The 26,525-nt window shown below is 35.8% G+C and overlaps 1 protein-coding gene across 5 annotated transcripts in view; it reads right to left on the bottom strand.

The window, feature by feature from the left end:
• Positions 1 to 26,525, bottom strand: part of LOC150081216 (heterogeneous nuclear ribonucleoprotein R-like) — a 170,512-nt gene that overhangs the window by 117,693 nt on the left and 26,294 nt on the right. For all 5 annotated transcript variants that reach the window (XM_090379404.1, XM_090379399.1, XM_090379403.1 and 2 more), the window contains exons 2-3: positions 7,345 to 7,517; positions 470 to 693 (exon numbers count right to left, since the gene is read on the bottom strand). In XM_090379404.1, coding sequence (XP_090235530.1) covers positions 470 to 693; positions 7,345 to 7,516 — 396 coding nt within the window. In that variant the 5' untranslated portion in view covers position 7,517. The remainder of the gene's footprint in view (positions 1 to 469; positions 694 to 7,344; positions 7,518 to 26,525) is intronic.

Here is a 26,525-nt window from a genome sequence, read left to right as displayed (position 1 = left end):
TCCTAAAGAATGTTCTACCTAAATAAATCCTGAAATTTATTTAGGTAGAACATTCTTGTTCTACCTAAATAAAAATCTTGGGAAAAGGGGGTATGAACTGGAACTGAACCTAAACCATTCCCAGGAAGTCAACAGAATATACCAAGAAATTTAGTATCAATATGACTTCTTTCTCACTTTACTCACTCCTGCTGGAAGTTATTAAGCTTGAATCAACACATCTAATGTAGTTCACTAATCTGCTTACTTCTAGTGTAAATTGCAATTGCTTTTATATCTATTCCTGGCATGTGGATGGCAAGCATAGTTCATTTCCCCCAAATTGTAAGGAGTCCACATACTTTGGCAATGTGCTCTATTTTTAAAATTCTATATATGGAATGGCACCTGGGGATTGTCATTCTCTATAAGGAATGTGCATTCCTATATAAAATAAGAAAATTTTGTTTATGTAACTGAAATAACTTACCTTAATTTTCTCTTCATCCGGTCCTTTTGCTGAAGATGCTTGTGCGCCAAGTTTTGTTTTTTGTCTGTATGTTTTCATGATGCCACAGAGATAAGCACTTTTGTTGGAAACATGTTCTAGACTACTTTCAATGAATTCTGCTAAAACAGCAAGAGCGCCTTCCACCGGAAACTCCTTCAAGGCTTCTAATGCCCGTTCATCTAATTCTGAATATGCTAACTTACCTGAAAAGACAAGAGTTTAAATTAGACAGAAAACTACCCTACTGGAACATAACATAACATGTAGAAGTGACAGTAATCAAAGTTTAATCCAGTGTAAAAGTATCACTCTTAAAGTTAAAATGAAACTGTAAAGTACACAATCATACAAAATATTTTAAAACAAAGTCTACTTAAATTGAATAGTGATTTCACTGATTTTAAAGAATTATTGTTTTGTAAGAATGGATCTAGCTTATTAATATCTAATAAATTACCTAGTAGAGAGAACTATAACATCCAAAGCTGATTCAGAAAATAATAATTTGTGCAAGCTTTTATTAAAAGTTCATTATTTAGTATTACAAGGAAGTATATTTTTTTGAATCAGCTAACACGCACACACAATATCCATACTATTTTGCTTTACACTGTCAAATTCACTACCTCCACCACACAGAGGCAACATAATTTAATTTTCACCAACCATTTGTCCATAGGTGAACTTGAGAGCTAATCCTTTGTTTTTCCAGAGGTTTTATATTTGAGTCCCCTAGGCGATGTCCCACCCATAAGGGAGAAAATATCTTCTTCATTCACTTTACTCAATCCCTGCAGTGCCTTACACACCTCAATCGGATTGCCCCTTAGAGTTGTCAAACTCTGCATTCTGCACCCAAGTTGTTTCTTCATAGGTGCATCACTTCACACTCATCATCAATCTGGTTGCCCTTCTATGGACCATCTCCAAGAGAAGGGAAGCTGAAATCCAGTTAAAAAAAAAAAAAATCTGAATGTGAGAGAGAGAGAGAGAGAGAGAGGGGGGGGGGGGGCGGGAATATAACTAGATAGAGCCCATCCACACCAGGTGCTTTTCTTATGTTTAACTTCAGCAATTTCTCCTCCACTTTGCTCTCAGTTATTACAAAATTATTTTACTCCCTGTTAAAGTTTGAAAAAACTTCTGGCCTTCACTTCCTTACAGAATTTCTGGTGTGAGTGTAGATGTAAAATAGCCATTCAGATTGTCATCAACCTGAGCAAAATCATCAACAATCAAGCCATCGATATCAAGTCCACCAATCTGATTCATCCCTTCCTTCTAGAGTTTACATAAGTTAAGAACTCTGCTGTTTTTCTTTGCATCCTTTACCAAACACTTCTTGTAATCTGCCTTCACCTGCCTAACCTCGTTTGTGACTTGATTACAGATTAGCTTATGTCTGCCATAGGCTTCTGTGTCACCTGATAATTTATGCAACCCATGCATTTTTCTTCTCTGCCAAGTCTCATTAGTTCATCTGACATTCATTTAGGTCTAAACCTTGAACAGTATTTTAGTTTGTATGAAAAGCCTAGCAGCCTCCAAGATTAAGTCCCTGAAGGCTTCGCATTTAGAATTCACTGTTGGTAACATCATCAGCTGGTCCCACTGTATAGAATTTAAAAATTCTCTGAGATCACTGTAGTCACCTTTATGGAAGCAAAAACTCTTCCCTTTTCCCCCCTGATGGTAGTTACATCTTTGAGTATATCCCACAGCAGTACACTGTGATCACTGCCACCTAGTAGTTCCTTTTCTGCAGATTCTTAATGCATGAAGAATCACTGCTGATAATCAGATCAAGAGGATTATTCCCTCTGGTTGCCTCTCAAACATGCTGCTGTAGAACACAATCATCGAATAAATCCACAAAAGTCTTGCTAGTGTGAGAGTGAACAACCAACAAGTTCAGTCTATATCTGGGAAGTTAAAATCCCCCATTATAAGATTTGCTGGTTTACTGGCCCACTATTTCTCTGTATTGTTCATTGTACTCATCAGAGTCACCTATAACACATTCCTATTCTCAACTTTGCTTTCCCAGGGCTTATGTCACACGAAACTGACTCAACACTGCACTGTCTACCCATATTAATTTGATGCACTTACTTAGATTTTGTGTATTTCTTAAGTAACAGCATAACTCCTCCTCCCTTCTTGTCCTTTCTGTACACATTGTACTCCCAAAATTTCAATTCGGCATTCCTTATCTCTGTGTGACACCGTGTCTGTGATATCCCAACAACATCAGCATCTGATGTCTTCTCCAGTGTCTCAAATTCAAATTTATTTACTATACCGAAAGGGGCGATTCTTCAACACGTCACAACCAATTTACTTGTTCCACAATGACTCCCAACAGTCCATGAAATCTCCAACACCTTGCTTTCCAGGATGCTGCTCATTCCAATAAAAGCAGTGCAAAAATCACTTTCACCTCTGCCTGGTTTTTTTTTAGGAGCATTAGCAACTAAGGCCATATTGCTCCGGGAATATGCGGTGGTCATTCCATGACCTTTCCGCATCGTCTGTATTTGGTGGTGACGGGCTCAAACCCCGGTCTAATCAAGAAGCGTGTGCTACGCACTGCTGCTCCTTTCCACCTGGCTACGGAGGCGCCCCTCTGCCTGGGGCTACTGTTAAGCTATTAGTGTGAATTCCCCAAAGCTAGCAGTTTTCCAACCCTGTCTCAATAGCATCAGCAAATATCCTTGCACCCTTTCTATTTAAAGGCATCCCATCCCTGTAGAAACAATCTCTCCTGTTAACAAGCACAGACCACACTGAAAAAAATTCTACCCCATGAGCACTGCACAATCTACCCAGGGCCATATTGATTGACAAGGCTCATCATATACTCCTTCCTTTCATGTCTGGACAAAACTACAGACACTCAAATTTAAACCTAACTCGTTACTTTTTTTTCAAATTCACCTGTACTTGTTAAGTAAGTCTGCAGATCTCCTACTTTTAATGTCATTAGTGGCAACGTGTTCAACTACATCACCCTTCCTATGCTTAAAAGATGATTTCTTCTCTACATCAACTTTTGCCCCCGGCAGACATACCCTGGTCCTATTCCACCTATCCTTTTTTCACAATATATTTCCCCTCTCCCTGACAATTGAGTCACCAACAATAATTAGCTACTCTGGGACTAGTGCATTCTGCCCTGAAGATTGCCACTGGGTTGCTTGATATACAAGAATGAGCTCTGGCATTGAGTTGGGCAGCTGAGCCCCCCATTTTAATTTCTTCGGCGGCACCTACCCTACTCTTCAAACTCCCATCAGAATGCTCAATTGGCCTAACTTCTTCACACTCTCTGCACACACAAAGACATTCTCCTTGGCTAGATCATGTCCTGTTCCAGAGAGGTCCACAAACATTTCACACGCTGTACATTTTTTTAAGGCTGTGATGTGTTGGAGAATTTCCCCCTTTTGTTTTCCCCCGAGCCACAGCACTCCCACTACTCTGCGCACAATGCTTTGCTGCTCTTGTCTGAGGTATGATTTCTGTTTAAATACGATGTAATTAATTAACAATGATAATTAATAAGGTTAATAAATTTAATTAATTGACTATACTATACCTAGTTATACAATACAATACTAAGCTAATACAGTAGTAGTTATTATGCTATACTGTTTTAAGTTATACCTTAGCTATCAAGTTCGAGACAGATGCTATTGAGTTACACTATGGCATAACCATCACAATTTTAAATCAGTTATCCTTAGCTAAATACAAAAGATATGCCCAAAAAGTGATTAAAACTATCAAAGTACTTATTTATTACAATTAAAACCCTACTATTCTTCTGTGCTACTTAATAAAGGTTTAACAAAGAATTTGTTATATATACAATACAGTACTTGTGAGTCCATGTGCAGTGATGTACATGGCATGTTAGTGATATACTGTACTTGCTTTTTTTTTTTTAAGATTGCATCTCTATTTGAGATGAGATAGGCATAAAAATTGAACATCTAAAATAATTACTATATACAGTAATTACTGTAGATCAATTGTCTGCATTTGGAAACCACGAATGGAGTTTGCTGCTGCTGCTGCTAGTGTTGATTATGAAATTTGTGTTTGCCATAAACAGCATTATTTTTTATATTCCTCTTGTGGGATGTGATCACACTGGCATTAATATCTGAAAGTGTGGTATATCAGGGTTGCACTGTATTTAATAGGGATGCTATTGTCATAAAATTTGTCTCGCATTTTCTAGTTATCACTGGAAAAGAATTTTAAAATTTTTCACCATTCATCACAAGAATAAAAATACGTGAATCATCAAAACATTACACAAAAAACAAACAAAAATAAATTTATATTTTTGTTTGTTTTTTGCTTGATTCTCACTCTACCTATAATTTTGTTTTATTTTATTTTATTTTTTTAATAACTGGATATCCTCTTGGGTCATTGGTCAAAATTCATTGCCATGACAATAGTGTGAGTCAAGGGAAGGTGCAGCTGACTATCTGTATGTAAACAAGACCAATCAAAATTAATTAAAAATCATGCAGCAGTTTAGAAATTTTTAAATGGCCCAAAGGGATGATATAGCGTGTAGAGGAACAGAAGCTGAAAGCTTCTTCTATGCCTACGGTAAAAATTGGATACTTCACTTTGCTGTGAGACAAAGCCATAAGGTGCATGAAAGGTGAACCATTTACGATGAAATAAACTGATCCATAAATGGTTCTCCTGAACTGTTTGAAGAAAGGCCATAGATTTGAGGAGAACAGGATGGCATATAAAATTCAGTATTTTATGCATTTATCGAATAAGCATAGCATTAAAATTTCATGAAAAAATTACTATCAGGTCTACAATGTTCCGACAGATAGGAAGAATAACACTAGAACGGCATCACATAATTGGATTTAAAACAAATTATGTTATGTACACAGCATGTTTACATTTCATGTATGATCATTTTTAACACTTAAATTAAATGAATTTTCTTTTTCTACGATTAGTAGAAGTGAAAAGTAAATATAGTTATCTCCCCTTACCAATTAATTACTAAGATTATAAATAACTTTATAGAACACTAGATGAAAAAGCATCACTTTAGTTTGTAATAAATCAACAAAGTAGGTGAAATGGCACTGTTTCTGTTACGTCTCATATTGTGCCTTCACAAGTTGCTTGTTATTGCACTACCTTGAATATCATCATCATCAGCCATTTTCAATCCACTGCAGGATGAAGGCCTCTCCAGCAACTTTCCAGTTCCTTCTGTTTTGAGCACTGGCCATCCATTTACTACTCGAAAACTCATGGATTTCATCTATCCATCTCCGCCTCTGTCTTCCAGGTTTTCTTCTAGCTCCTCTTGGGTACATTCTGTTATTTTCTTAGTCCATCTGTCATCATGTCTTCGAGCTATGTGTCCTGCCCAAGACCATTTTAGTTCTTTAGTTTTGATAAGAATGTCCTTTACTTGAGTTTGCTGCCTAATCCATGTGTTTCTCTTCTTATCTAACAGTCTGATTCCCAATATAATTCGTTCCATTCTTCGCTGTGTAGTTCTTAGCTTCTCTTCCATTCTTTTGGTAAGTGCCCAAGTTTCACTTCCATAAGTCATGGTGGGGAGTATACACTGATTCATTATTTTACGTTTCAGACAAGCTGGGATATTGCTCTTCAGTATGTGACTATATTTCCTGAATGCTATCCATCCAAAATTTATTCTTCTCTTGACTTCCAGCCATTTATCATTATTACAGCTGATAACTTGTCCCAGATAAGTATATGACTCCACCTTTTCAATTACTGCTCCTTCAATCATTATTTCCCTTTCCGTGGCATACTTGTTCATCATTACTTTTGTTTTAGCCATATTCATCTTTAGTCCAAAATCCTTACTAACTGTGCATAACTGATTAAGATTTTCCTCTAATTCTTTGGGATCGTGGCTTATGACCACAATGTCATCTGCAAATCGTAAATGGTTTAGGTACTCTCCGTTCACATTGACTCCTTTCTGCGACCAGTCTAATCTTCTGAAAGCTTCCTCAAGGGCAGCAGTAAACAGCTTCGGAGATAGTCTCCTTGTCGAACTCCTTTCTCGATTTTAAATTTGCTACTGTCTTTGTCTAGTCTAATAAAGGATGTAGCACTCTCATATATTTTCTTCAAAATTGAATAAGATTCTACCTTGAATAAGATGTTACAAAAATGATGTCATTTAACCTACTTTGGTGATTTACTATGAACTAAGATATGAACTTTTGCATTAACTTGTTCATCTGGTACATTTCATATAGTCTGAGGCTTCAGCCCTAAACCCTTTTTAGTACTTTAAACTTAAAACTCCATAGGTTTATGTTCTTTAAACTTAACCATTTAGTTTATTTAGAACTGTATAAAATTTAGTTTGGCATGACAATACATACACACAAAGCTTGCATGGACTGTCTAAAGCTAACAATACTGCATTAAAACTACATTTACTCTATGAATTTATTTTTTTTCCATACAATTTGTATGGAAAAACAAAATAATAATTGTTGGATTTCTATTTATTTGTTGAGCCAAACCAAATTTCATTAAAATTATTAATGAAATTTGGTTTGGCTCAACAAATTTTTAAAAGCCACAAATATAAAATTTTAAGAAAATCTGTCTTTTAAGAGTCCCTCTATCACATGCAGATAGACATGGTGAAGGCAACAGGTGCTTAGCATGAATATATGCAAACGCAACTAAAAAAAGTCAAACCTTCCAGATTTTAAGATTCCAAATATGTGGTCCCATATTAAATTAAATAACACATAAAAGATTATCAATAATACTAAGATGAATGTCATATCAAAAACCATCACCTGTACTAAATATCTCCTCTAACTTTTTTACAACTTTTTCAGCTAGACCATAATCTTCTAAAGATTTATTATTGGTTCCTATATCATCTGATTCATCCATGGGTTCAACATCATCTTTTTTCTCTTCGGCCATTTCTTGATCATTTAGATGCTCTCCATTTCCTTCTGCCATTCTGAAAAATCAATTTTTCAGAATCCCATTAGGTAAAGAACTTGCAGTACAATTCATATTACATTCAAAATTTGAAGATAACAGTTATAAATATAGGGTGTCCCCGGCATCAGAGTATTCGTTATCTGAGTCCCTGCAGTTATGAGGTTGAAAATAATACATAAAAAAAATTTAATAGTATCTACGTTCTTTGTTTTGACTTATGTCGAAGTATCCCCACTACATACTTGATTATTTCTGTCCCACTATTCCTGCAAGCATTTAATGTGAATTCTTAGAAAACTAAGAATTCACATTAAGTGAATTCTTAGTTTTCTCATTTTTATTAATCAGGGGTTCAAAGTGAAATGCTGAAAATAAAATATTGCAAAAAAAAATTACAACGAAAAAGTTATGGTTTAGATGTTAAATTAGAAGTTATACTTCGCAAAAGAAGTGGAGAACGAGTAATCAATATCGTAAAACTGAAAAATATGGTAACTTCAATAAACTTTACTTAACCTTAATACTGTTCAACATATTATAATAGAAAAATGTCTAATAAAATAATTCTCATTTTTCAGTTCCTTCAATCTATTTTTTACTATGCACAAGTACATAATACACATTATGAAAATTTTGTCCCCATTTTAAGTGGAATTATCCAGAACCAATGATCCTCGGATAATGAGGGGCCCTCCCCTCTGTACTTATAAACCTGTGTGTGTGTGTGTGTGTGTGTGTGTGTGTGTGTGTGTGTGTGTGTGTGTGTGTGTGTGTGTGTGTTAGTGGAATAAAATACTTGTAACTATTATGAGGATGCATTAAAAACAAATTTAATTTACCATTTTACATCTCATTCCTATCCAAGTATTCCCCCTTGGGAATTCAAGTAACTGTGCAATGTTTGTTGAGTCTTCAAGGACAAGGAGCAAAATCAATTAATAACAGTGATCATTAACAATGACACCAGTTATTTAGCTTTGGCCAGACTGTCAGACAGAAAGGGCAGTGGAAATAGCCTTGATTCTTATAAGCCATCAGCATGTGCCTTATCAAAAACATCATTTTCAAAGGTTATTAGTAATATGTTACAAAAGATATTTTATCAAGTTTGAAAAAAAAAAAAAAAAAACAAAAAGTCCTCCTGAATCATTAATTCAAAAATTATATACTATGATGAGTCCTAATGAATACTGATTTTTTCCAGCAGCCTTCTCAAGCTGCAATACCACAACACTTAAAGCAATAAATGAATCTGAGCAACTCCCCCCCCCCCCACATAGAATAAAACTCATTACTTATTATTTCTTTTATATTAGTTAGGCAAGATTTTTGATTATCTGATATTAAGGTTAAAATTTAAGGATTAAAATTTTAATATATATCAAATAAACAATGACCGAACATTACCACTTTATTACTTATGTAAGTCGAGTTTTACTTAACGCTGGATCCTTGAGGCTGTAGCAGATATTCGCTCAGATATGCCGGACAAATTGTGCTTGCTACCTGGGAGTTGAAAACGATGATGAAACTGATATTCAGGTGACACTCAAGTCAAGTGGACCTAATTTCAGCAAAGTCCGGATGGTTTGTGACAGCCAAATCCTCTGCTTGCACCTTCATGAGGATAGGACTATTAGTAATCCTGGGTATAACTCCATGTGTAAGCGCACACTACTGGGGACCACCCAGGTGTGAACCAACATAAGCAGGGTGTGACACCCAACATCACATGAAAAACGCCGCACTCTGTGTTACCAGGCAATACTAGGTGGTAGATGACTCTCATTAACCTGCGCAATACCACCAACTTTGCTTATTGGAGGCTTGAAGTAGTGGAACCCATGTTTAGTCTCCAGTGCAAAGTTCCAGTCAACCCTCTCCCATCTCTTCCATCATGCAGTATGATTGATATCTAGGTTATGATGAACACCATGGTGAGATTCAATCATCCTCACATTTTGAGGGCACAGCTCTAAAATGGTGTTCGCAGGAAGGCCACTAGTTAGAACATAGGACTGAACGTATTGGTAACTCTCTAGGACGCTTGCGGATCAGCTATTGTATAATCTTGCTGCCTCTACTCTGCCAGATAGTAACTGGAGGGAGTCCGAGAAGTGTGTATGCGGGGGGAATTACGAAGGCCATGTTATGCTAAGAATCTCGGTATATTATTACCATGTGTTCACCATATCCAAAAATTTCATTACTTCATACAGCATGTCCACACCCACTTTTTTTTACTATTGAATACACCATGAATTGCTAAACTAATAGAGTAAACTTATCTACGAAAATATCTATACCTCCTAGTTCATTTCACAAATATACGTGGTCTCAGTTCGAATTTCAATGATGTCCATTTCCACTTACACTCTGCCAAACCCCATGTACTTTTTCTGACGGAATCTCAGTTATCAGTTGATTCAACCACTGCTCACCTCATTAGCCCAAATTATTCGCTGTATGATTCCTTCACCTCAAAGGTGGTACTTGGGCATATGTCCATTCTGATATTCACTATCAGAAACTTGGTTATTTGGAATCCCCTCTTTTCGATCTTCTCTGGCTTAAAATCTCTCTACCCCATTCTGTCAAATTCATTTGTTGTCTCTACCGTTCTCTCAACTCCACTAATCACTTGGAACTCTTTGATTTCCTCTCTTTGCAACTACTAATGACCTCACCCAGATTGTTCATTTACCTACCAGAATACCAGACAATCCTAATAAAACAGCAAACATGCGTGATCTTTTTCTCACAAACAACCCTTCTAAGTACACCGTCGAAGTGAGTGGTCCTTTAGGTACCTCAGATCACAACTTTTGTCTCTTCTCCAATGGAACCTTTATCTCATGGATATTCTCAACCTCGTATTGTTTGGTATTACAAGAATGCAAAATGGAATGACCTGCGAGATTTCTTTTCCTTGGTCGGATTACTGTTTCAAAACTTCTGGTGTCAACGTTTGCTCAGATCGTGTCAGTGAAATTATTCTTGTAGGAATGGAATCCTTTACTCCACACTCCACTTTAAAATCTTGTCCTTTATCTAAACCTTAGTTTTCCAATAAATGTGCCAAGGCTGTTCAAGAGAAGAATGTTGCATATCGTAATTGTCTTGTTTCTAATTCTTCAGTTTCATTTTCTGCCTACACCAAAGTTCACAATTGTAAAGCATTTATTAATCAGTCCAAACTATATTTTGAACAGGCTAAGAGTAGAAAACTTGCATCTTGCCCTAATGGTAGCCGAGAATTCTGGTCTCTTGCCAAAGCTATTGGCCACAACTTTTGCCCATCTCTGCTCCCACCTTTATCAAAACCAGATGGTTCTATTGTCACTTAAGCCAAGGATAAAGCTGGCCTGCTAGCTTCCCATTTTACTTGCAACTTATGTATTAAGGATCTTGGTAAAACACCTCCCACCATTTCTAACATGCTCTATTCAATGCCTCCTGTGGTCTTCCGCCAAAAAGATGTCAGAAGGATTTTAATGTATCTTGATGCTAAGAAACCTCCAGGTCCTGATGGTATTTCTCCACCTGTTCTCAAAACCTGCACTCCTGAACTTACTCCTGTTCTTTGCCGCATTTTTTCACTTTCTTATTCCACCAGTGTTTTTCCTTCTGCTTGGAAATTTGCTCATATCCAGCCAGTTACTAAAAAGGGTGACAAATCTCTCCCCCATCCAATTATCGTCCCATTGCAATTATTTTACTCTTTCTAAAGTAATGGAGAAATCTATTAACCGCCAACTCTTAAACTACCTAGAAACCTTCCATCTGATTAACGATTGCCAATATGGATTCTGTCAGTGTCAGTCCACTGGTGATATTCTGGTTCAAGTTACCCATTTATGGACAATTTCAATGGAAAAGTTAGGTGAAACACAAGCAGTTGCTCTCGACATTTCAAATGCTTTTGATCCTGTTCGGCACAAAGGCCTTCTAAACAAGCTTCCATCTTATGGTTTGCCAAATGTTTTTTATAGTTGGTTATCCAGTTTTCTCTCTGTCCACTCACTGGGGGTGATGGTAGATTTCTCCACTAATGCTGGTGTCCCTAAAGGTTCAGTTCTTTCCCCCACTCTTCTATATTACTAACCTTCTTCCATTGACCAGAAATCCTATGCATAGTTTTGCTGATAGCACACTGCTATCAGCAAAACAGTCCACTTTCCATTTTGAGAAACCTCGCCCTGATCAATCAGCTTACCTGCTACCAATTCCTTAAATGCTGATCTCCAGGTAATTCTCCAGTACGGCAAAGACAACTTAGTTGATTTTAATCTTTCAAAAATTCAGTTCTGTCCGCAAAAGAATCCACTTTCAAAATGGAAAGTGGATTCTTCTGCTACTATGCTTATCTTTGGTGACACTCCGATTTCTAGGCAAGTTGATAATATCTCTTTTGGGGATTACCCTGACTTCTAATCTCTCTCTTGGCACAAGCACATTACAAATATTGCTTCCTCTCCATCTAAGAAGCTTGGTTTTCCCTTTCGCTCTCTGCATTACTTTCCTTCCAAACAGCTGTTTGGAAGAAAAGTAATGCAGAAATCTTACAAATCTGTACAAATCGCAAATCCACACTACCATGGAATATTGTTACCACATCTGGGGCTGTGCCCCCGAAACCTCTCTCAGGCTTCTAGATTCCATTCAGAAGAGGGCAGTTAGATTAATTAATGAATCCTCTCTAACAGACTCTCTCCACTCTCTGTGTCATAGACGTACTGTTTCTGCTGCATGCCTTTTCTACAGATACTTCCATGGACACTGTTCTTCTGAATGGCTCTATAATTCCAGCTCTCTCTTTCAAATCAATCCAAACATGTGGTGCCACCAATCAACATCCATTTACTGTCCAACTTCAAACTCACAGAACCAACTTCTCATCTTCCTCATTTATTCATTCAACTGCCATTTTCTGGAACAACCTTCCTTCATACGCATTTTCTGAAAATTACAGTCTACAGAAGTTCAAGTCTAATGTCAACAAATATCTTCTCTTCTTCTCAACCTTCAACCCATGCACAGTACTAAGCACTATAGGTGCTAATACCTCTCGTGTTCTGGATTTTCACAAAAAAAAAAAAAAAAAAAAACAGGAACGACTAACGAAATATTGCTACTATATCCCTGATAAGCCAAAATTACAAAATCCACATAATATCCTTGGAAGGATGAAGAAATAGTTATATATTTTTAATTACTTCAATTAAAAACTTTATCTTGGGATAGTAGTGAAGTAGCTGGAGTGACACATAAGAAAAGAAAACCTTCTTCAGGTTCCACATTCAATTTAAACATTGGAGACCAATATTTTTCAGCCAACTCTTGTCTGTTGCTTTGCAAAATAGTTCTGTGTTGTAAGACCCTCTGTTCATTCTTTAATATTATCAAGCCACCTTTTTTCTTGGTCTTCCTTTTGCTCTTTTGCTTTTAATCTTCCCTTGCAGGATTAGTCTCTGCAGGTCCATATTGTGGGCCTGTTATGATATGCCCGAGGCAAAGGTTGATGACGTTGTAGAGCGAATATCATCTTTTAAGGGCACAAAAGGTGATATAGTTGTACACGTTGGCCCTAATAATATTAAGAGTAGGAGACCGGCAGAATTACTTAACAAGTACAGGTCACTGTTGAACAAAAGCCGAGAATTAGGGTTGAATTTGAAAGTATCTGCAATTCTGCCCAGACACGACAGGAGGGAGTATATGATGAGAGCCTTGTCGATCAATTCGGCCCTGAAAAGATTGTGCAAGGCTCAAGGGGTAGAATTTTTTTCAACCTGGACTGTACTTGTTAACAGGAGAGATTGCTTCTACAGGGATGGGATACACTTAAATAGAAAGGGTGCAAGAATATTTGCTGATGCTATCGAGGCAGTGTTAGGTGGGTCGGAAAACTGCTAGCTTGGGGGGAAACAAAGACCAATAGATTGACAGTAGCCACTGGCAGAGGTGAAAGAGATTCTTGCACTGCTTCTATTAGAATGAGCAGAAGCATGATATTTCAGAGACTGCTGGGAATCACTGGAGTACAAGTAAACACATGGGTTGTGTTAGGGTAGCTAAGAATAGAAACAGGTGCAGGTATACTTGCGTGTACACCAATGCTAGGAGTTTAGTAAATAAATTTGATGAATTTGAGGTATTGCTAAAAACATCAAAGGCAGATATTGTTGGGATATCAGAGACATGGTGTCACACAGATATAAGGGATGCAGAACTGCAATTTGGGGAGTACAACGTCTACAGAAAGAATAGACAGGATAGGAAGGGGGGAGGGGTTACGCTATTAGTTAAGAAACACATAAAAACCAAGGAAGTGAAGCCAGTCGACATCGCTGGACAGTGCAGTGTGGAGTCAGTTTGGTGTGACATAAACATTGGGAGATCAAAATTGAGAGTAGGAGTGTGCTGTAGGCCTAATGACTCTGATGAGTATAATAAGGAACTGCACAGGGAAATAGAGTGGGCCAGTAAATCAGAGAGTCTTATAATGGGAGATTTTAATTTCCCAGATATTGACTGGAATTTGGGGGCTGGTTACTCACACACTAGCAGGGCTTTTGTGGATTTATTGGATGGTTGTTTTCTACATCAGCATGTTCAGGAGGCAACTAGAGGGAGTAATACTCTTGCTTTGATTATCAGCAGGGATTCTTCATGCATTAAGAATCTGCAGATAAATGAACCACTAGGTGGCAGTGATCACAGTGTGCTGAAGTGGGATTTACTCAAAGAGGTAACTACCATTAGGGGTAAAGGGAAGGGTTATTGCTTCCGTAAAGGCGACTACGATGGACTGAGACAGTATTTAAATTCTATACAGTGGGACCAACTAATGATATTACCAACAGCAAATTCAAAATGGGAAGCATTCAAAGAACTTATCTTGGAAGCTACTAGGCTTTACATACCAACTAAGAAATATTGTTCAAGGTTTAGGCCAAAATGGATGTCAGATGAACTAATGAGGCATATGGCAGAGAAGAAAAATGCATAGGATACTTACAAATTAACACATGACACAGAAGCCTATGATAGATACAAGTTGATATGCAACCAAGTTACAAAGGAAGTTAGGCAGGCGAAGGGAGATTAAGAGAAATCCTTGGCAAGGGATGCAAAGAAAAACAGCAAAGAGTTCTTTACTTATGTAAACTCTAGAAGGAAGGGGATGAATCAGATTGGTCCCCTTGATATCGATGGGTCAACTGTTGATGATCCTGCTCAGGTAGCTAACAAACTAAATGAATATTTTGCATCGACATTCACACATGATGAGTTATTTAGCGAGGGGAAAGCCAGAGGTGTATTCAACTCTAGCAGTAAGCTACAGAATCTTGAAATAACTGGGAGTAAAGCGGAGGAGAAACTGTTGAAGATAAACACAAGAAAGGCAGCCAGGGTGGATGGGATCTATCCAGTTATATTAAAGGAGGCAGCAAAGGAAGTAAGCAAACCCTTAGCCATAATTATGAGAGCTTCCTTGGACTCAGGGGAGGTACCCATAGACTGGAAATGTGCAAATGTGACCCCAATTCACAAAGGAGGATCAAAGGCTGACACAAGTAACTATAGACCTGTGAGCTTAACTTCTGTTCCAGGAAAATTAATGGAGGCACTGGTTAAAGAAGCACTGCAGGATCATTTAGACAAGACTTCAGTTATAGCTCAGACACAGCATGGTTTTGTTAAGGGGAAGTCTTGCCTGACCAATTTGATTTGATACTATGATGCAGTCACAAAAGAACTGGATGCAGGGAATAACTTTGATATTATATACTTGGATCTTAGAAAGGCTTTTGATACTGTTGCACATGGAAGACTGCTACACAAATTGGAGCAGTGTGACATTGGAGGCAAATTGCTGCTATGGATAAAGGGGTGGTTGAGGGGGAGAAGACAGAGAGTGGTAATCAATGGACACTGCTCATCGTGGACTAATGTTATTAGTGGAATCCCTCAGGGCTCAGTGTTGGGTCCATTATTGTTTTCTGTATTTATAAATGATATTGATGATGGTATATCAAGCTTATTGTCCAAGTTTGCAGACAATACAAAGGTTGGCAGGGTTGTCAAGGACACTACTGACACTATGCTGCTGCAACAGGATCTGGAAAGGTTGAGCAGATGGGCTGAGAGGTGGCAAATGAAGTTTAACATTGACAAATGTAAAGTACTACACATGGGAAACAGCAACCCCAGAGCAACGTATCAACTCTGTGGTACTACACTGACAGTGGTAGAGAATGAAAGGGACTTGGGGGTGGTTGTGCAGGCAGATATGAAGTTCTATGAGCAGTGCAGACGGGCTGCAAGAGTAGCTCATGGAGTATTGTCAATGATATACAGGAATTTTTCCAGCAGGGATAAGGAGGTGATTATTCCCTTGTATAAGGCAATGGTCAGGCCACACCTAGAGTACTGTATAGAGGTCTGGAGGCCTCATTTCAAGAAGGATGTAGAGCTGCTGGAACGAGTACAGAGAAGGGCAACAAGATTAGTGAATGGAACAAAGGGGTGCTCTTACGAAGAAAGAGCTTAAGTTTTGCAAATTACAGTGTCTGGAGACTAGGCACCACCGAGGTGATCTGATAGAGGTGTACAAAGCCTTGAATGGTTTGAGCATGCTCAATGCTGATGGGATTCTTCCTCTAGCTCAGAATAATCACCTGAGAGGGCATAAATTCAAATTGAGGAAAGACAGATGTAGGATAGACGTGCGGAAATTTGCCTTTAGCCAGCGGGTGGTTGGTTGGTGGAACAGACTTCCATCACTTGTAGTGGAAGTTGATAGCCTAAATAAGTTTAAGGCTCACCTGGACAGGTATTTGAACGAACAGAGGGGTGAAGTGGAAGTGGGGTTTGTTTTTTTTTTGTTTTTTTTTTTTTTTTGGCTGATGCTGCATAAGCTTGCTTTCTTGCATCAAATGCCTCTACTAATGCTAATGCTAATACTGTACTGTAAAAACTGATATGTATTTCATAGCCTTGGTTATTATAGTTGACTTCATTTGTGCCGTTCCCTTCAACGCTTCTCGTATTCTGTTTTTGCTGGTTATTATTGTGTTCACTGTTGACACTGTCAAAAAGCTAAATTCCATGCAATACTTGTTAATGTTTCATCATTTTCATACATCCTTATTATTTTAATTTTCTGATCCAAAATTGATTGCTTTCCTTTTTTCTTGGTAGATTTATTAGTACTGCTGTCACTTATTCTCTTAGTCGGCACCATGATAATGGTCAAAATGAAATTTTCTGTAAAGACCTTCATAGGGTTAAGGTGGGAACACTATTATCACCTCACGGGAGCTCACATTTTACTAAAGCACATTTCTGGTGGTAACAATCATAAAACTAAAAATAATTTGCAGTTTCCAGTTGATTGGGCTTTTCTGTTAGTGCATTTCATTATAAATGGGTAGTAAACTCGATCTTATCACAGTTGCAATAATACCGATAGTTCTGGAATTCTGTGGGTTTTTATGTTATTATGGTGAAATGTGTGTCCCCTTTACTGAAATTTTCAGTGATATAAAAAAACAAACGAATCTTCAGAATCTTCTCTTCATTCCTATTTTTTAAGCTTCGTAAACTTGTTACTCCGTATCTCAATTGTGCAATCACTGCATTTCAAATGCTAAACAAATCCATGCAACGACGGAATGATACTAAAATCAAACCGCCAATGCAATAGATTTACGTGGCGGTGTTCCTTATGCAGCGAAAAATAATAAGACAGGAAACCTAGTACTCGCATGCTAAACCATATTAGTAAAATGTGACAAAACAATAGTTGAAATGAAAATATATAGAAACAAATTAGACTATCTATAGTCTAATTTATTTCTATATATTTATTTTATTAATTATTATTTTTAATTCATTTGTTCATGTATTGTTGGTAGTCCACGCTTCCAATTTTGTGAGATTTCACATAATTCGGAAACAGGTGCCATTCAGGGGGACGGCAGAATGGCACCCAGCAAAATTTCTTTTGAATTGGCTTGTATGTTCTCAATTATATAAGGAACGTTGCTTCAAACAGTACCCTCCTCTTCACTTTTTCTCCCCCCCACCCATTTTACTTTTATTTTTTGTAATTTTATTGGTTAAGTTCATTTAAGTTTATATATATATATATATACGGCAGACTCTCAATTTACCGGGACACTCCAAGACTCCAAATTTAAAAAAATAATAAAAAATTAACCAGAAATCAAAAATGTAAGTAATAACTAGAAAAGGTATAAACAAGCGGCATTATAAGACATCGTTGGGAGATTAACCGTATTTTGATGTGCCTATTATCTTGCAGAAAAAAAAAAAAAAAAAAAAAAGTTTAGTTTGTTTTAGTGTGTCACATCAATTGTTGTACTCCATCTCAGTGCAAAAAGACAAATTTTGTTTTGTTATTTATGTCAGGGATGTCAAAATTTTTTTTTTTATAGTAAACATATTTTTTTAGAAATCACAAAAATGATGGGTAAATGCAAAAGAGTTGCGCTTTCAGTTAAACAAAGAATTGAAATTATTCAAAAGTTACAGTGTAAAAAATAAAGGGAAGCTATTAGATTTAAAATCAACATCACAAAAAATAAAGGGAAGCATCGTACTGGACACATGTGGTACGATGTGTCCAGTAAAATATGATCCATCGCCATATTTTTTCCATAGATTCGATACAGTAAGTCCCTAACTTACGCAGCTATGGATTTACATTTTTGTAAATTTTTTTGTTTTCACTCAATTTTTTTTTATTTTTGTTTTTTTTAGGATTGTAAAATTTAAAACAACAACAAAAAAAATAATAATAAGTAAGCAATCAATAACGACAATCACGGCACGCACAAATTGCACAAGTGAGATACGGAGTAACAAGCAAAAAAATAAGAAAGATTCTTACAATTGGTTTTTTTTTTTTTTTTGTGACTGAAGATTTCATTGAAGGGGACACACACACACACACTTCATAATAACGTAAAAACCCACAGAATTCCAGCTATCGGTATCATTGCAACATGCAATACGATCGAGTTTACTATCCATTTATAATTGATTGCGCTAACAGAAAAGCCCAATAAAATAGAAAGTGCAAATTGTTATTGAGGTTTTTTGGTGACCTCCAGAAAAAATGTGAGCTCGCGTGGGGTGATAAATAGTGAGTTTTTGCCTTAACCCTGTGAAGTCCTTTACAGAAAATTTAATTTTGACCGTTATCATAGTGCCGACTAAGAGAATAAGTGACAGCGCTATTAGTAAATCTACCAAGAAAAGGAAAGCGATCGATTTGGATCAGAAAATTAAACTAATAAGGATGTATGAAAATGGTCAAACATTAAATTAAAAAGTATCGCACTGAATTCAGATTTCAAAATAATATACTAGTCATTCCCGAGTTACGTAAAACTCGACGAAGTCCTGGAACATATCTTGGGGACTTCTGTATTTTTGGATTAACCAGGAAATCGATTATCCGGGATTTGTTTTTTACCATCTATAACAGAAAATCGAGTCTACTGTGTATGTATATGTATATATTTATTATAGCTTAAGTAAAATAGGTACATGTTATTTAATAGTATATTATGTTAGATATGATGGTGGTGGCCGAAAATATAAAACCAATTCTATATAAATATAAGAACATATGTATTTTAACAAGCTGCCCAAAAATATGCCCGTAGATCAAAACACCAAGTAACTCTATAATCGCCGATACCGGCCCACATGGCCAAACCTAGTAAAAAATAATCATTAGAAAAACAAAGTAATAATAATATAATTCCAAATGTTAATTATAGGTGATAGGATACATTGAAAGGGACTTTATCGAGGCATAACCCTCTCAATATATCCCACTCAAACAGACAGCTTAACAGAGCTATCCGTTTCTGTTGTCGTCTGCCTGAATAAGATGGTCAAATATGTAATATTAAAAGTTTAGTGATTAAGTAGATAAATAGTTAGGAAGTAATTTAGTTGTTAACAGGCAGGATGATATTTAGCCCGAACGATAGCTAAAAACACATATAGAAAACTGGAAGAAGCAATTATTTAGAATGAAGAGAAAAAGAGAACCAATATCAATCTATAATTTTCATATAAATAGGTACAAAAGAAGCTATCGCTAAAATAAGGAGAACGGAAGTAAGGTTTAAGTATAGTAATAGTACCTCAATCGTCGTTGAATTGCTCTAATAGTTCATGAGGTAAGAAAAATAGGATTCGATAGTCTGTAGTTAAAAGTAAAGAAAAAGCATTAATGCAAATGATTATGACATTTTATGATTTTATGATATCAGATTATGATGATTATGACATTTATTAATAGCTATCAAAATAGCTATATGCAGGCTTCTAGTTATAAAACGTTCTGGGAATCCATTGTCAATCAACTTAAGTCTGAAATCAATGAGTGTGTTTATTATATTATCAATATAATATCGGTGTGTAGATACACCATAGACAACTCTTAAGAAACTGCAAAGTAGTAGTTGTAGTTATCATTTGCTCATTCTCATATTGTGCTCAGCCTTCACGACAAGTTGCCATGATATTGCACTACCTCGAATAAGTAACGCTTCACTAATAGAGAAGACTATTGTTACTTATTCTCAGTGAACACCACCACCCAGACATGTTTCAAGGCTATTGGCCTATCATCAGTGGGTGGGCAGATACCCTGGTATCGCAGACACGACGACCCAGTTGTGAAGATAATCACACAATATGCGAGATGCCAAAAGGTGTATATGACAATATTTAAAATAACTAAATGCACAAGGCATAATACATTAAGAGTTTAATATCTATATAATATCGGTGTGTAGATACACCATAGACAACTCTTAAGGAACTACAAAGTAGTTGTTGTAGGCATCATTTGCTCTTTCTCATATTGTGCTCTGCCTTCACGACGAGTTGCCATGATATTGCACTACCTCGAATAAGTAACGCTTCACTAATAGAGAAGACTATTGTTACTTATTCTCAGTGAGTACCACCATATCATGGCAACTCGTTGTGAAGGCAGAGAACAATATGAGAAAGAGCAAATGGTGCCTACAACAACTACTTTGTAGATTCTTAAGAGTTGTCTATGGTGTATCTACACACCGATATTATAGATATTAAACTCTTAATGTATTATCCATTGTGCATTTAGTTATTTTAAATATTGTCATATACAGTAAACCCCAGCTATTCGCGGTTTCGCTTATTTGCGATCGCTGATTTAATATAAAATGAAACCTAAAAAAAATGTGAATTTTAAAGCGCCGTGAATATTTTCCACCATAAAAAAACATGGGCGTGGCTAAAATTATCTTTCCCGGTGAAAACAGTGCTCAGTGGGTGGGGGGAGAGGGGTGACAAAATCGCGAGCGTGGATGTTTCTTGCTAATCCTTGTTCAGTATGTGTTATGCGCTTGTCAGGGAAGGTTTCGTCGTTTGCTTTTAATTTATATGCTTACAAAAGTGATAAATCTACCGTTTTGCAGTGTAAAACAGACTTTTCCGAGTGTGTTAACGGAAGAAAATGACTTTATTGTGGACAAGGTCTTTCTAACCCCTACAAAAATATGGCTACGAATAACAAGAGAAATGTGAAAATATCAAAGAAGGTGATGACATTAGCGAATAAAATTGTTGAGTTATTAGATAAAATTTCTAATGGTGAAAGTGTCTCCTCAGTGGCAAAACATTATAAAATCAATGAGTCAACGGTACGATCAATAAAAAAAATCTGAAGAAAAAATCCACCGTAGTGTCCGTGAAAACGCGTTAACTGCTTCAAAAATTTGCTCTGTAACTCGTGATGTTAAATTAGAAAAAATGGAAAAATCTTTAAATCTGTGGATAGAAGACCGAACTCAAAATAAAATTCTGTTACGTTCACTCATCATTCGTGAAAAGGCAAAACTCCTTTATCAACACTTTAGCGAAACAGGTGATAGCACTGGCAGGATAAGTTTTTTTGCTAGCAAAGGCATATTACATTTAATATTAAATTGTTTCTTATTTTCATTTCGATGCCATATGCTTGCATTTCACTATGTACTGTCTACTAGTCATAATCATAATCATTTACATAGTCATAATATGACCATGTAAATAGTCATATTATGAAGGTACATATAATACGTACATAGACAAAAATTTAGACTAGTTTTTCTTATATATGTCATACTTTGGAACGGAACCCCTTTATTACTATGGGCGCCATAACTCAGTATTCACAACATTTCTCAGGAACGTTAACCCTCGCGAATAGCGGGGGATTACTGTACACCTTTTGGCATCTCTCATATTGTGTGATTATCTTCACAACTGGGTCGTCATGTCTGCAATGCCAGCGTACCTGCCCACCCACTGAGAATAAGCAACAATAGTCTTCTCTATTAGTGAAGCGTTACTTATTCGAGGTAGTGCAATATCAGGGCAACTCGTCGTGAAGGCAGAGCACAATATGAGAAAGAGCAAATGATGTCTACAACAACTACTTTGTAGTTTAAGAGTTGTCTATGGTGTATCTACACACCGATATTATATAGATATTAAACTGTTAATGTATTATGCCTTATGCATTTAGTTATTTTAAATATTATATTATCAGTATTGTTGCATATCTTCATCCTTCTAATACATTGTGAAACTATTATATTTTTGTGAAACTGTTTGGAGATATTTGAATACCAGCTTGTTAGATCTATGGATTTAAATCCGAATTTGTTACGTTTGTCGTAAACTTTTGTATATAACTATAGCGAACCTGCTATAGTTATAGCAAACCTGCATATAGCAATTAATAAATGTTATAATCATCTTAACCAGCATTACATTATATCTAAAGTTTTGCAGTATTAATAATATAGGCCATACACTCTTTATAGGTATTCCTGTAACGACTGTATTATTGACATTTAGCGGCATCTACAGAGCCTGTACATAGTAGGCACTACCTTAGGAGTAAGACAGATATAGTTTACGCTCATTGAAAAAGTGGTACCTATATTTGCTTCTAGGGTAGGAATTAATTTCTTGGCTTCTCTCTTTTGCTACTGAGAACCTTATATCTATCGTCTTTTTCTACGGTACTCCTCTAAATATAATACATAATATTTGTTAGTTCTACACACTTAACTATAAATCTAGAGGGCGCGCACTCTATTTAGTTATTTAATTTAATTTATTTGGTTTATTTTGTTAACTAAATTTACATGTCAGAACTGTGAGGGCGCTGGCATCAACTATCATCGGAGATATAATAACACGTGCTCTACCATGCGGTCTTTCCTATATTTCTTTTCTTTGTGGTAAAATGTTTGCTATCTCCTAATCATTTATTTATTTAATGTTGTAAACAGATTTATTGAATATAATGGGCCTTTATACCACTTTTTATAGCTTGTAGGAATTAGCCATTCCACTGTTTGCTATTTTTCTATGTTATGCCTTATATTATCCTATATTTCAGTATTATCCTTATGATATACCAGGATCCCTTTCTATAAGGGACAGGAAGTTACGCTCCTGGTATTATCCTACGTACTTTTGCATTAACGCTTTTTCTTTACTTTTAACTATAGACTATCGAATCCTATTTTTCTTACCTCATGAACTATTAGAGCAATTCGAGGGCGATTGAGGTACTATTACTATACTTAAACCTTACTTCCGTTCTCCTTATTTTAGCGATAGTTTCTTTTGTACTATTTATATGAAAATTATAGATTGATATTGGTTCTCTTTTTCTCTTCATTATAAATAATTGCTTCTTCAAGTTTTCTATATATGTGTTTTAGCTATCGGTCGGGCTAAATGTCATCCTGCCTGTTAACAACTAAATTATTTCCTAACTATTTATCTACTTAACCAATAAACTTTTAATATTACATATTTGACCATGTTATACAGGCAGACGACAACAGAAACAGATAAGCTCTGTTAATTATGAGTGGGATATATTGAGAGGGTTATGCCTCGATAAAGTCCCTTTCAATGTATCCTATCACCTATAATTAACATTTGGTATTATATTATTATTACTTTGTTTTACTAATGATTATTTTTTACTAGGTTTGGCCACGGGGGCCGGTATCGGCAATTATAGAGTTACTTGGTGTTTTGATCTACAGGTATATTTTTGGGCAGCTTGTTAAAATACATATGTTCTTATATTTATATAGAATTGGTTTTATATTTTCGGCCACCACCATCATATCAAACATAATATACTATTAAATAGCACGTACCTATTTTACTTAAGCTATAATAAATAAATATATTACGACGGATGTAATGTCCTATCTAAAATAGATGGCATTAATCCGATCTGGATTATATTGCATAAGATATTTATAAATTGTTCCTATTATATATATATATATAATCATCAAGAATAATGCAATAGAGAAGTTATATGCTACAGAGGGGAAGAAAATTAAGAATTAGATTAACATGAATTATGGATCAGGGTCACTGCTATTGCAAAAGTACCCTACAGCCATAGTGTATATATATAAAATATAAAATATTAAATATTATTAGTATAAAATACAGTAAGTAGATGTTTATGCATAGAAATAAACTAATGAAAATACGGTGTACCCTGGGAGCGATATATGTTGTGAATGAAGGGGGGAAGAAAGGAACCAGAAAAAAATAATTGTAACGATTGAAAAGTAAACCAAATGAATTTTTTGAAGAAACGACCAAGGTGGAGATAGCATTGCAGTCTTTCATGATTTTTGTGTCTTCATCAGAGGTCATCCACCAAAATCATGAAAAAGACAGCAATGCTCTTACTTCTGTTTCCGACATGCTCTGTACGTTCATTTCAAAAAAAATTCATTTGGTTTACTTTTCAATCGTTACAATTATTTTTTCCGGTTCCTTTCTTCCCCCCTTCGTTCACAACGTATATCGCTCCCAGGGTACACCGTATTTTCATTAGTTTATTTCTATGCATAAACATCTACTTACTGTATTTTATACTAATAATATTATATATATATATATATATATATATATATATATTTTTTTTTTTTTTTTTTTTGCATTAGGAGGCATGCAAATAACAAGAGTTACAAATGGTGCAACTCTTGTTAGGTTGACTATTCTTGCTATACACATTTTCACTGATGCAACACAAGAACACATAGCAAAGCAAACGATAGTGAAAGTGTATGCCAATCACAGCTTGAAAAATTTATACATATTGGTAGTGTGGTTACCTGATCATTCTTGTAATACTTGGCTGTATAAGCTGATAAATACATCAACCCACGTGTACATTTTTAATTTAATAAAACTTGGGCGCAACAAAATAATCATTCTTAGGGCAATACTAACAACTAAAGCAAATATCAATTTTGGCAACAACAATAACAAAAAAATACAATATATATATAAACTAAATAATAAATAAAAACAGAAGTAAATCAGTAAAATGTTGGTGGCTGCAAAGCGTTACCAACCACATTAAAAGAACAAAACCTAAAATGAGAATATGCCAGGCCTAACCAATGTCTCGTACAAGATAATCACGTCCTTAATACTTGCTGGTAAAATTCCTTTATACCTCTGATAAACCTCCAGAAGCTTGTCTTCACTATTCAGAGAACTTTGTGTCTAACTGCACAATTACTGCCAGGTCCTTTTCATTCTCTACAATATATTCAATGCGGTACCACACAGTTGCTATGTTATCCTCAGATTAATTAACATAATATTTACAAATACAGTACCTTGCATTTCTCAATGCTAAACTTTAACATGCCACTTCTCACTCGGCCCATCTGTTTAATTTTTCCACACCTTATTGCAGTGGCATCCCCTTATAAAATGTGAATTATTTGCTCAATGTATCATAAATCTTTCTTCTACCAAGTTATCAAAATCTTCAAGTTTTCTTATGAGACAATTCTACATCCAAAGCAATAAACAATATTAAAATAAAATCCCGTATAAGAGAAATTAAACACAGATGGTATTATTCAATTCACATAAATATAAGTTGCTCAGTTTATTATTAGTATAATGTGCTATTAATCAAACATGGCATCTGCTAAACAGCATTATATTTTTACCCATTTTAACAGCATTGTTATCATAAACTGTAATATATATGTTTCACAGGTAAATACCATACAGGAATATGTCTGCTAGAGGAACAGTAATGAGAGACAAAAAATAATAGTATGTGGGACACTAGTTCCAAAGTGCAGAAATTATATGTATAGAAATGAATGTTTACAAATGATGGTAAAGTTGTAATTCCTCTGTAATGTATAAAAGACAGTTCATTTGCAAATAAAAACCCTGAGAGAAATGTTGTCCAAATGTGGAAAGGTTAAACTCAAATATTGCAACTTTTAAAGTAAACATATTTCACCTCAGCATCAAGTTAAAACAAAGAAATGGGTTCAGAAGCTTTTTTGCATCAATGGTGCACTGAAATATCTTAGAATCTTCAGGTAGGAGAAAACCTGATTACTTTTGTTATCTGAGAAATTGGAATCTATCAAAGAAGCTAGCATTAGTAGAGGCAAATGATGCAAGAAAGCAAGCTTATACAGTATCGGCCAAAAAAAAAAAAAAAAAAAAAAAACCCTTCCCATTTCACCCATCCGTTTGTTCCAAATGTTTGTCTAGTTCTGCCTTGAATTTATTTAAGCTGTTCACTTCAACAATGACAGATGAAAGTTTCTTCCAGAAATCAACCACCCGCTGGCTAAAGGCAAATTTCCACACATCTACAACTGTCTTTTAGCATTAGCATTAGTAGAGGCATTTGATGCAAGAAAGCAAGCTTATGCAGCATCAGCCAAAAAAAAAAAAAAACCACTCCCACTTCACCCCTCTGTTCGTTCAAAATACCTGTCCAGCTGAGCCTTAAACTTATTTAGGCTATCAACTTCCACGACAAGGGATGGAAGTCTGTTCCACCAACCAACCACTCGCTGGCTAAAGGCAAATTTCCGCACGTCTATCCTACATCTGTCTT

Source organism: Mastigoproctus giganteus, chromosome 8, assembly GCF_048544385.1.
Source record: "Mastigoproctus giganteus isolate SK-2022 chromosome 8, ASM4854438v1, whole genome shotgun sequence".
Lineage (NCBI taxonomy): Eukaryota > Metazoa > Arthropoda > Arachnida > Uropygi > Thelyphonidae > Mastigoproctus > Mastigoproctus giganteus.
This window is presented reverse-complemented; position numbering and strand designations above follow the sequence as displayed.